This window comes from Empidonax traillii, unplaced genomic scaffold (assembly GCF_003031625.1).
Source record: "Empidonax traillii isolate 1590-97213 ecotype Southwest subspecies unplaced genomic scaffold, ASM303162v1 scaffold467:size475155, whole genome shotgun sequence".
Lineage (NCBI taxonomy): Eukaryota > Metazoa > Chordata > Aves > Passeriformes > Tyrannidae > Empidonax > Empidonax traillii.
The window spans coordinates 360,189-372,988 of NW_020955660.1; the positions used below are offsets into that span (position 1 = coordinate 360,189).

The 12,800-nt window shown below is 51.8% G+C and overlaps 1 protein-coding gene across 1 annotated transcript; it reads left to right on the plus strand.

The window, feature by feature from the left end:
- Positions 1–450: 450 nt before the first annotated feature.
- PLEKHF1 (pleckstrin homology and FYVE domain containing 1) lies at positions 451–6,675 on the plus strand. The gene is made up of 2 exons (XM_027895779.1): positions 451–493; positions 4,355–6,675. Exon 2 carries the CDS (start codon positions 4,367–4,369, stop codon positions 5,186–5,188), a length of 822 nt encoding a protein of 273 aa, XP_027751580.1. The 5' UTR covers positions 451–493; positions 4,355–4,366; the 3' UTR covers positions 5,189–6,675.
- The last annotated feature ends 6,125 nt before the right edge of the window (positions 6,676–12,800 follow it).

Here is a 12,800-nt window from a genome sequence, read left to right on the forward strand (position 1 = left end):
AAGAGTTCTGGTTTCTCTTCTGATGTGGAGTTCCATTTATATCCTCCTTCTAAACTGCAAAATACCGAGAGCATTTTACCACTGAAATAATCTTTATATGATGTCATGCCTGTGCACCATCCTCCACGACAGGGTATCCTGCGAGCAGGAGACACGATCAAACTTGGAAACTTAAAAACCACGAGCGAACCAAATAGTACACCGATTTGGGCGCATCTTCGCGACACTCGTGGGGTCAAGAGGAGGGTGTGCAGGAGCGCGGTGGATGTCAGCAGGCACACGCAGCCCCGGGGGAACCCCGGGAACAAGCAGCCCTCGGGCACAGAGACCCACGGCACCCACGCACCCCCGCGGAGCGGCAGCCCCGTCCCGCCGTGCCCATTGGCCGCGGTGGCGGTGGGCGGGCCGCGGGGCCGCGGCGGGGCCGGCCCGGGGAGCGCGGCGGATCCGCCCGGTGCGGGCGGCGGGAGCGCGGCCGGGGGAGGTCTGGGAGGTACGGCCGGAGCGGGGTCCGGGCCGGGCGGGGGGGTCTGCGCGGGGCTGGGCGGGCGGTGCGGAGCGGGACAGCGCTGGGAGAGCTCCGGGACAGTCGGGGGGTTCCGCGGGGACGGGACGGGACGGGACGAGGCGGGGGGAGCGGGACGGACTGGCGGCCGCTCCGCCCGCGGGGGGACAGAGCGACCGGGGGGGTGGGGCTCGTCCTGGGGGTCCCGCGGCGTGTCCTGCCCACCCAGGGGTCTCGTCCCGCGTGTGCGGTGCCTGCAGCCCCGCGGGGTCTGTGCGTGACCCGAGCGCCGCTCGGAGGGGCGGGTTTGTTGGGGTTTTTAAGAGGGTCTCTTTAAATTACCAAGTTTGGCCGTGTGCCAGAATCCCAGAAAGTGCGCCCTCCGCGGAGCTGTAAGGGGAACCCCCGCCTGGGCTGTGCGCCTCTTCCAAAGGGACGCACAGCGGGCTCTGGGGCGCTGGGAGGGACAGGGAATTAATTGTCTCTTCCCTCGGTGGTCGCCCACCCTGGCCAGCCAGCCCGCGTGTCGTTCCCACGAGCCCTTGTCCAGCCTGAGCGTGGCCAAGTGTTGTCACATTGGTCCTGTCAGCTCCAGCGCCCGAGAGTTCCTGACGGGGGGCTTTTCCCTGTGCCTCGGGGAGGGGAGCAGAAGGTGCTGTTCTGCCTGGGGATGTGTGCATGGATAGAGCAAGGGAGAGGGAGGGAGCGAGGCATTTCCTTGAGTTTCGGGTTTTCCTTCCTCCCTTCCTATGCTGCTGGGGCGCCTCTGAGCCTGGCTGGCACTCGCAAGAGCCACAGCTGAACTCAGCCTGCCAACGAGTGGGTTTGGTAGCATCAGTCTGAGCTCCTCAAAAGCCGCTGCTCGGCAAGTCCTTTTGTCCTGGCCCTGTGCTGAACGTGGCAAGAAGCTTGGTAGCTCAGTCCATACCCCGCCAGGGCTGGTGACATTCTCAAAGTCGTAATGTGACAGCCAGTCCCAAAATGTACATGTGCTGAATTTGGTTCTTCATGAGCATGGCAGAAAGGGGGTTGCCAGAGCCTGACCCCTTTCCACCCAGCAGTTACAGCATGCCGGGAAAGAGGGAGAGGCAAGCTGAAATCCCCTCAGGCAGGAGAAGGAGAGGAACTCTGGTTTGCTTGCTCTGAGTGCCTGCTCTGGCGGCTGCGTCCTGCCTACTGTGCCTGGTGAGCAAGAGCTTATGCCAGCCCTAACTCCAGGAGACATTGCTCAGCTGAGCAAAGCAGAAAGAGGGAGTAAGGGAGAGCTGCAGAGAGATGAGGCTTGGGGCATTTTCTGCTGTCAGAGCTCAGCAGTCAGATCTCAGTGCGCTGATCCTCATGGACCATCCCATGCATGTGGTGTGCATTAGGTATGCAATGGATACCAGGACTGTCACCTCTGTCTGATGGCAAGAGCAGAAGGATCAGGTAGAACAGCTCACTACATCAGTACACCTAAGCCTTAGATACACACAGTCCTGAAAAACATACCCCAGACTCGGTGACCCAGGAACTTAAGTCGAAATGCTCTGCCTGGCATGCATCAACATGGCTGTTTATAATCCCAAGTGAACAAGCACTCATTGTTAAAAGTCGTGGCGTGCTTACTTCTGGAGTGGAGTGCCAAGCAGTATTTTTTTCCTTTGAGTATCAGTCATACTCACTGCTTAGTCTTTGATCACATGCAGAACCAACAGATCTTGATGAAAATAACCAGCCCCAAAATTTGCCATGCCAAAAGCCTCTGAAAAGCAGCATGGTGGTAAAGTACATCTTCCCACCCTCATTTCAGCTGGATAAGATGCTGCTGTATGTGGCACATGGACACACGTAGCACTTGGTAATAAGCACTGTGACCCTGCTGACCTGACATGGCAAACAGGAAAAAAATATTTACCAAAAGCAATAAAATAGATTAGACTTCATATGCTCATTTTGTTCCAAAGGGAGAGGCTCTCATCTCCCAGGAAAGGCGACCAGAATAACACTCAGCAGCTATCTTTATTTACCCAATTCACAAAGTACTTGCATTCCAAAGCCAAACTGTGCATTATTTTCAATGACTCACAATATTGACATGAAATTGGGTTTTATGTGGTTAGTCAAGCTGAGCACTCTCTGGAACTCAGGGCAGGATTGATCTGGCTTGTGGTGGGATGTGGTGAGTCACCCTCTCAGATGGCTGTTGCCCACCCACACAAGTGGATATGCTTAACACTGTCCCAGCTCCATGCAATGCATTCTAGTGCTTTGAGGCCCTGAGGATACACATCCTTCTCTCCAGTTTGAGGCTCTTCAGGAGCACTGGCCACTCAATGTTTCTTTGTGAAAGCTATTTCTACAGGGTAGGTCACTTCATTTAGGTCTCCCAGGGCTAAACCTGGGTCTTGGCCTTGTGCCTTTTTACCCTGCCGTGCTCTAGAGAAGAAAATTCTGGGAACTCAACAGAATTGACTTGTCTATCTGCCAGATAGCTCAGGCAAGAGGTGAATGGTGTGCAGCAGCCTTCAGCAGCAGCTGTGTGGTTTCCCTTCCAGCATAGTGAAAGGGTGATTTGGGGTGAAGGGCAAGGGTAGAATGTAAATCATCGTTGTCCCAAACACACAGGACCAGGCGTGCTGTCATCCTCCTCTTCCTTTTCTCCTCCAGCCTCCACAGTAGCAGGCACTCTGGACAAGGAGGACAGGGAAAGCAGTGAAGGGTGGCTCTGCATTAGTGGCTCAGTGAACCAGGGCAACACACATCCCTGTGATCTCGGAGCTGCCTCGTGATGGCTGAGATACCTCTCTGGAGGAGGAAGTGACTCACATTCCCATGGCCAGCTGGCCTGGGGCAGCTCCTTCAATGCATGAGGGGAAGGGGCAACACAAAATGAACTTACAAGGAATGCCTTCCTTACTCCAAACTACCTTCCTTACTGCAAACATTTGCTTTCACTTCAAAGTTACCCTTACCTAGGTTTTCTAGTAAAACAGAAACCAACAGACTAACAAAACTCCAGATTGAGAACTCCAGATGAGAAGGAGGGTGCGGAGTTGTGGGAGGGATGATCGTGCTGCATTCCACTTCCCCTTCAGCAGAGAGCAGAACTGTTTTCAGAATGATGTGTCTTGCAACTGGAAGCACTGGCAGCCCTGGGGTAATGGAGTAAAGGCTTGCTCATATATATTCACATATTCACACTAACAGGGCCTTTTCTCTTTTTTTCTGTTTTTATCATGCAGGGAGGACCAGTGGGAACAAGTGATACCCCAGTGTTTCATTTTGTTCCTGCCTCAGCTCTGGCCCAAAATGGGGCTATGGGGGGGGGGGGTGTCTGTAATTAATCCTTGAGAAAGCAGGTGTGCAGTCAGAAATGGAAGGCTTGCTCCCAAAACCATGGATCTCCTCCCTGAGCCCGTGTCTAGCCCATCATAACTTATCTCCCAGCACCAAGAGGGATTGACAGGGCAGGTCCTGGTACCCTTCAGGTGTCACAGTACCATGACTCCTTAGTACTTAGATCTGCATGAAAGCAGGTTCAGAGCAAGCAGCTTCCTTTACTAAGGGCACAGAGTTATACTGGTGAAAAGCACAGCTGTAATGGAAGAGCTGGCTCTGCCTTCAGGGGCTTCCATTGCTGCAAACTGAACTATCCCAGTACAGACTGGGCTGTTGCAAAGTGAGGCCAGAAAGTTTGGAACGTTAATTTTAAAAAGTAACAAGCTAAAGTGCGGAGTGCTCGGGAGATTACTTGTACCCTGGGGTTGCCTTAGGAGCATCTCACCTGTGCAGACATTACCTGCTCACCCCCACCCAGTGCAGATGTTTGCAGCTTCACCACTTCCCTCTTTGTTTTCCTCTCTCCAGAGTGAGCTGGAGATGGTGGACCATCTTGCAAACACCGAGATCAACAGCCAGCGCATTGCTGCTGTGGAAAACTGCTTTGGGGCTTCCGGGCAGCCCTTAGCCTTGCCTGGAAGGGTCCTTCTAGGAGAAGGGATTTTAACCAAAGAATGCCGCAAGAAACCAAAGCCTCGCATATTCTTCCTTTTCAACGACATCCTCGTCTACGGCAGCATAGTCATCAACAAAAGGAAGTACAACTCCCAGCACATCATTCCCCTTGAAGATGTCACTTTGGAGACGCTGCCAGACACTTTGCAGATGAAGAACCGCTGGATGATCAAAACCTCCAAGAAGTCCTTCGTGGTTTCCGCGGCCTCCCTGACGGAGCGGAAGGAGTGGATCAGCCATCTGGAGGAGTGCATCAGGCACCTGCTGACGAAGACAGGCCGGCAGCCCTCCACGGAGCACGCTGCTCCCTGGATCCCAGACAAGGCGACGGACATCTGCATGCGCTGCACGCAGACCAAGTTCTCCACGCTCACCCGAAGGCACCACTGCCGCAAGTGCGGCTTCGTCGTCTGCGCTGACTGCTCCAGGCAGAGGTTCCTGATGCCCCGGCTGTCCCCCAAGCCCCTGAGGGTCTGCAACCTGTGCTACAGGCAGCTGCTGGCAGAGAAGAAGAAGGAGGCAGAGGCAGATCTGAGGCAGGCGGAGCCGATCTGCTCTGCCATCCAGGGCTACGAACCCTGCAGCGGCGATGACAGCGACAAGTCTGACGACGACAAAGCTGACCGGTGGCCAGCAGACACGGAGTTTTATACCTCACCAGTGTCCTGGTCGTCTTTCCATAGCTGACCTCCCTGGGAGCCGGTGGAGTTTACACATTGGGAAGCCGATGTCTGGCCTCCAGTGTGTGTCCTTGATGTTTTCTCTGGAGGCCGTGCCTAGGAAGGTGGATCTGGGCCTCTGTATATGGTGCCTGTGGGGGAAGCAGAGACGAGGTTGCCCCTCTGAGAACGTGTCTTATACGACGTGTGTGCAGAGAAGAACAGCTCAGTGAATAGCAGGGACTGGGGCACAGACCTGCAGATCAGTCATGGCCAATCGAGCTTGCCCTTCAGTGCCTTAGCCTTCCTCTCCACAAAAACACAGCAATACTAACTCCTGTTTTGAAGTGTTTTGAGATTGGCTCTTGGGAGAAAAAGAAGCAAGAAGTCCTGGAGTTGGACACGCTTGCCTGCTCGCAGTGTGTTCCTCTGTCGTGGCAGAGGGGCCGTTTTCCATGAACGTTGCCGGAGATTGTCACTGCAAGAGTGCCAGCCCCAGGGAATCGCTGCTCATCCTGGCATGGTAAGGCTGGCACTGGCTTCTGTGTCTACACCTGGGTCTCTCAATGTTGGAAACACTGAGAGAATGGTGCTCTGAATGAGGCTTGGTGTGGGCAGCCCTAGCAAAGCACTGAGCATCCAGCTCTCACATGGAAAGAGACCGTGGGGGTGGTACCAGGACAGGAGGGAGGAAAGAGAGGAGAAAGGGACAGGTAAAATTACACTGAGCAGTGAAATAAGGAGATAGGGATGTACTAATGTACTAAAGTTGGCTCAGCTAAGTTGAGTTGACTGCAGAGCCCAGATCTCAAATACAAATATCAGATTACTAGAAACTTGAAGAACTCAAGCCTACCCGGTAAAAGAGCAGCCCAGGGAAGACTTTTAACAAGTCTTGAAAAATCCAGGAAAATATTTCCCCAAATTAAGATCCTATGAAGTACAGCACTCCAACTTCCCCTTCCCTCCTTGGCTGCTGCCCAAGGCATTGAATTCTCACTTGTGGGCTCACCTCTTGTCTGTCAGTCTCACAAGTCCAAAGTTAAAGTCCTTTATGTACCTCAAGGATCGGAGCCAAAGACTTTACAGTTAACTTGAGATCAACTTTAAAGTTCAAATTAAGTTAGAAATAAGCTGTGTTTAACCAAGTATTCTATCATAATGTAGCATGGGAATAAATATACAGGAAATCAGACAACAGCAATTTTTTTGCAGCAGACATTTCTACAATCTCCAATATTACTTTTAGTGTATTTTTCTATCATGTATTTTATGCTCTGGAAAAGCAACATGGCTGGGAATACATGGGCCAATGTTATAAACTGTTTTCTTACCATGACCTGTTACAAGCAGTGCATCGCTTGACAGACAGCCAGACTTTGGGTTTTTTAAATTTCAGTTCAAATTGATCATTCTTAATGTCTTTGATAAACTGCCACTGTTCCAATGAATTTGTATCACTTGACTGTGTGTGAATAAAGATATGGCCAACAGGAAGAAGCCAGGAAAACAGGACAATAAAGTGTGTTGTTATTGAACAAGAGTCTTAAACAAGAGCTGGGATTCAGGCCTGGCTGACCAGCACGAGTTCAGACTCCTCAGCTGAGGGGAAACTGCTCTGGGTTTCTATTTACTGCCTGAAGGTAAGGGTGAGTGAAAAAAAAAATCTGAATCTGATGCTTCCTTTCTATTTATGCCATGTTATCATCTGACAGACTTTCCCCAGGTCTTTAGCAATCCCCTGCAGTAGTCTGTATTAATTGGAATGGTATTTTTCCGGTGGGGACACAGCTTAGAGTGGGCCAACAAACCTTATGACCTAAGCAGATGTTTTTGGGTTTTAAAGCAATAAGTACACCGAGTTCTGTTTTTTCCATCACTCTCCAAGCTTAGTTCCTAACTCTGCACAGCAGTGACTGTTTTTACAATGCCTCCCACCCACCAGAAGGGTGTACATGCTATGCAAACAGAAAATGACCTTAAAAATAAACAGCCATTTAAAATGGCTCACAAGCCAAAAATAGCCCAGCTGCTGAATCCGTGTCCATTGCGGACGTTCCAGTTCCCTGCTCCTGAAGTGAAACTCCCAGTTTCGTCCTGGTAACTGGCTCCAGAGATGTATTCCAGTTTTGAACCTAATCCTTAGTTCTCTTTGAGATCAGCTTTTCTTTATCTCATGTGTTCAAAGGTCTTACAATTATCAGCCCCGAAAGAGCTATGAACTGTTTTTATCCACTAATGAGAGACAGACATGCCTCTAGCGAATGCCTTCTTGGTGAGCAAGAGCTTTTCTTAATCACAGCAGGAAAAAAAAAAGTCTGAAAAACCAAACAAACTCTACCAAAAACAACCCACCCCCTTTGTTTTGATGGCCTCTGGGGAAACACACACACCTTCCAGCCCCTGGTACAGCTCCAGCCCTCAGGGTGGAAGAGCTGGGACACACCTGAGTTAACCGGTAAGGGTGGCTCACATCACATACACTGCAATTCTGAAACAGTGTTTCGGAGGTGCCCAGGAGCACTTGCACTTTCAGAGGCTTCTCAGGCACTGCCTCGTGTGTTGCACTTTGTTCTCCCCTTTCATTCCCTGCTGGTATCCAGCTCCCAGCTCTGAGCTGTGCAGGAAGCATCAGGCATTGCGGAGCAGCTCCTGCCGGGCAGGGAGGCATGGAAAGGCTGGAGGCGGCCACAGGTTCAAGAGGACACCTGCCATGGAAGCCCCAAGAAACCCAGTGACTCTTCAAACTGTTAATGTGTATGGTAAAAGGATCCTGCCCAGGAAGACGTGGGGAAATTTAAATAAAGCCGCTCCCCCTCTTCCTGTAGCTCTGTTAGCCAAGTTGCGGAGCTCAGCACTGGGATTAGAGCCTGGGGCTCCTGGCTTCTGGCCTGCTGAACACATGGGTTTTACATCACAGGCAGTGCTGTTACAGTCCAGCCTAGAGTCTTCCAGCCTGATTCAATCTCCAGTGCATTAATGGGGCACTTCCTGATGGTTTGGGTTTTTTCTTTTTTTAGCTAAATAAACGCCTTTACCAGAGATTTGTTACAGTTTGCAGCCCCAGGCAACTACAAAAAGAGCAGTAGCTTGAGTGCTCACCTTGGGAAACATCTGCAGGATGGGGGTTTTGTGGGGTCACCTCCTCCTCCTGCAGGGCTCCCAAGCAAGGAGATCCCAGTGGGGATCAGTTGCCAGAAGGGATTCCATGCTCAGCCCCTGCCTGAAGGTGTCACGATCCAAAGGGCACAGCAGGGTGAAGCTGTCCCTGCTGCACTCCAGCCTTGGCACTGCCTGATCCTGGGGTGTGCTGCCTCAGGAAACCATACTGGCTGAAAAATGCTCCTTCTGCTTCCTCAAGTAGAAACTGGAGCCCAGGCACATTTAGAAAAATCCAAGAGTTTTTTGGCCTGCAGGAAAATGGTTCCTTTTCAGCTAGACACACACGAGCCAGTGTACAGTCCCTGTAGCTGTCAGGAGTGAGAACACTAGTGTGCTGAACATGGAGAGCAAAACAAACATTAGTGTCAGAGCTGCTGAAACCGCTGGGAATCCTCCAGCACAGAGGAAAACAGAGCTAAGGACCATGCAGTAAAGCATGAAATAATAAAAATTCTCTTGTGCTCTTCAGGCAGCTGGAAGGGGAGGAAGAGGATGGCACTGGTGCAGCAGCCAGTCACAAAAGCCCAAGGAAAGGCAATAGGGAGATTTGATCTGTGAATAAACTGAAAGGATCAAAGAGGTTCAATGAAACCCATGTGTTCTGCCATCCCAAGGCACAGCCCAGGCACACCGCAGCTCCCATCATGGTGCTGACTCAGCATTCACAAGCATTCAGCCAGGAGAAATAAGCCAGCTGCTCAGCCAGAGCCTTGCTCCAGTTACTCAAACACTGTTTCCATCCAAGCTGGAATTCTGGCTCTGCCACAGCCCACAGCCTCTTCCGACTCACTGCTGCTGCAAGGCAGTTTCCCATGTTCCTCAGCCTGGGATTTTTGATTAGCAGGAGGAACTGAGGAGCACAGATGGTCCCAGCTGCTGCTGAGCTGTGAAGTGATGTGTCTCCAATGAAAAATACAGGCTTCTGTTTTTGAGTCTTTCTGCTCCAGGCCGTGGACTGTAAGAAAGGTGTTGGCAGGGAGATGTTACACTACTGTCACTTCCATGGTGGACACAATACATCAAAGCAGCTCCAAGAAAGCCTTGCCTGAGAGCTGAGTGCTGGAGCTGCTCTCCGGAGCCCCCAGGGAGGAACACTGTGCTCCAGGGCAGCACAGGCTGCACACTGTGGTGTAAAGCACTGCGGGGCAACACACAGCCAGGTCTGCTCCATGTGGCACATCACAGGCAGGAACAACCCCACTGCCACACAGGTGTGTGGGAAGGAGCCTCTTCTGCCTGTGCACTTTTTCATAAAACCTCACAGCAGCCAGTGCTGTGATCCTGTGCAGCAGCTGGAGGAGAAGAGGCAGGCAGGGAGGTGGTATCGAGTGCTGAGGAATGTGGACTCTGATGTTGGCATTTGGCTTCATTTCCAGTAAGGCCCAGAAGCAACGAAGCAATAACCAGGTTTTCCGTAACCTCTTACGGAGAGGTTTATGGCCGAGTTACACAACCTCCCCAGCCTGCTACTGTAGGAAGAAGAGAGAGAAAGGAGGAGAGGAGTTAGATAAGAGGTTTTACTTTAGCAGAACACTCACGTGCAGTTCCTTCTGTTGTACGGTCAAACCAACCTGGGGCAGAGCATCTGCTGCCATCAGCAATCCTGCTGCCAGGGATCCTGCTGCCCAGACTGCCCCATGCAGCAAGGGAATGCTGCTGGCTTTGTCTAGCCTCTCCTTTTTCTTTTTTTTTTCCCTAAACACGATGTGTTTTGATGAGAACTTTTGGCAAGCAATGTATTTGAGAAGCAAAAGGCGTTAACTCAAGGCTAGACAGGTCTCTTTTCTTCTAACAGCAACAAGAAAAAAAAGTCACACGTGGTTTCTACAGGAAGACTTACACATTGTGTAAGAACAGAGCTTCATATATGAAGGATCTTCCAGAGGCACCAGAGGGAAAAGTAAGTGTGGCACTGATGCCTCTCCATGGATTTGTTCCCCCTCCCATTGAGGCCTGCAGGAGGAACCACGTCCCCCAACACACATCGCATCCTCGTGCAGTCTTCAGCCTGCGATGGCCACCTCACAGGCCAAGCTGGACGAGCCCCTGAGCCTGCCTGAGCTGCACATCACCCATGTGTGGCCCGTGGGTTCTGCCAGAGCTCCAGAGCGAGCCCTGTGCCCGGCAGTGTGCAGGAGGGCAGTGCTTTGTGAGCACAACCATTCTCAAATGTCTCAAATGGCTCAAACCGCTCGAGGTGTGAGCCAGCAAACCAAGCCACAAACCAGAACCACCAGCACCCAGGTCACAGCTTCCTGGCTCCATCAAAGCCTCTGACTTGATGAGCGTTCAGTAGCAAGTTCCACACAAACCAACGTGAGTCTTCAGATCCTTCCAAAGACGTCCTTGAGCTCACTTGTTTACTGTTTGAGCAGCCCAGGCAGCCCAGCAGTTTTGCTGTGAGTGGTGTTCATAGTTCAAAGGTCTTTTATATGCCACCATAAGGCCTTGCACATCCTGTGCAGCCAGCCCTGCTCCCCAGGTACCCAGCACCAGCCCTCCAGTCCAGCCTCTATGGCTGGGGCCACGGAACCAGGGCAGCTGCCCCGTCATCTTCCTCCCACACAGCTCCGTGGGCAGCAGGGAGCCTCCCACCACCTGGAGGGTTGTCTTCTCTGTGGGGAGAGGCTGTTTTTCACTGGCTCGGCAGGACCCAGCTGTTCTCCTTGACACACTCCTAAGCACAGCTGTCTGCACACCCCAGGGGAGCACAGTGGGGAGTGATGCTGTGCATTAACCCTGCCAGGGCCCCTGCAGCACAGCTTCCTGCTGCAGTTCATACGGGGGAGATGCCTTACCCGTAAACCTCAGCAGAGACAGGCTGGTTCAGTCACATCCGGCCCGAGGTTGGGGGAGGACTTGTCCTGCAGGGTGTCCTGCTGCCCCTGCATTTGTTCATTCCACCAGTACCAGGTTCAAGGCAGATACAACACCTGAGACCGAGCAAGCCCCTCTGTCTGTGCTGGGTCCCACAGGCACTGGGGATGTCACAGTCTGCAGCCATCTGTTTGCAAGGAAACAGCTTGAACGATGAGAGGCTCTACAAAATCCACTGGCAAAGAGCTATGGTGCTAATCTGGGGAGGATGACATCACACTTTGCTACTGCAAGACTTCAGCAGCACCGCTGCTGTCCCTATAATACAGTAGTTAAGATATGTTACCTCCATAAAAATGGGGTCTGTAATGCAGCTGGTGTAGCCCCCGAGCTGGGGCAGCCCTCACAGCATGGCCCTGGAGCCCAAGGACAGCCCTCTGGAGCAGCAGCTCTGCCAGCACCCTGGCAATCACCAGCACCCTGGCAATCACCAAGCAAGCACCCCTCACACCACCTGACATTCTCCCCCTCTCCTCGGGGGCACACAGTAGCCAAAGCCCAGCACGTGGCTGTGTCACAGAAGGGATTCTAAAGGATGTGTTTGTTGGTTGAGACCTGACAAGTTAGGGGTAAAAACAGGGTCGCTCCTCTACACAGCTTCCCCTCATTTCAGTGCCCTCACCACTCAGAAGAACCATCTGGGCAATGCATGAAGAATGGGGGAGCCCCCAGCACTGTAAATGCTGTTCCCTATGGGAGATGGGGAAGGGTCCTGTGCTGGAAGCAAGCAGAGGAGCTGGTCATTACCTGAGCACAAGCAATGCAGCTCCCTGGAAATAAACTTTCACAGGCTGGTCCAGAACAGATGTGGTGTTAACAGCTGTGTGAGCAAAATCACCTCCAGTACAGCTCTGCCTCCCACCCAACAGCACTTGAACTGTCTCCTCCTGCTCATCCACCAGGATTTGCCTCTGGAGGCTGGATTTTCCTGGTGCCAGGTGTCCCAGCTACACCGGTAGGATGCAGCTACAGTGGGCAGGGCATCCCTCCATCTGAACCAGCCCTGCACAACAGGTGCCTCTGTGAGCTGTGGGTTCCTGGCTGCAGGTTTAGGAAGAACAGCAAGACAGGGGAGGAGAAGGAGAATTTTAAATCAGTTCAGTGAGAACCCTTAAACATTCAAAATGAAACATGAGGAACTTGACCCATGTAATCTCTGTCAAACAATTTCCCTTTTGCAAAATAAAGTAGTAGCATGACCATGTTTTAATACAACTTCCACTTTATAAGGGTATGAATAAAGGAGTTTTTCTTCTTTAAAAATACTGCTGAGTGCTTTGGATTCTGGAGGTATTTTCCATGCGATGCAAGCAATAACAATATTTGGTTTAATTTTTAAGTTCATATTGCAGTTCTGAGACCATGAAATAACTGATTGCAACTGATGGACCAAGAGAGGTTAGTGTCTCCCACCTCTGTTTAATCGCTTTTCTGTACACAGGAAAGCACTCAGGGAGGAAGGCTCCACTCCTGAGTGGGATAAAAGGCACAAAGGCAAATGGGCAGGTCCTCCCTATCACAGGAAAACCCTTTTGTACAATACAAAGCATACCACGCTTTGTTCAGAGCACGATTGCTTTGGCAGCACATACGTCGTATTC

Coding starts and splice junctions, on each gene's coding strand:
- PLEKHF1 (XM_027895779.1), top strand. CDS start 4,367: ATGGTGGACCATCTTGCAAACACCGAGATCAACAGCCAGCGCATTGCT.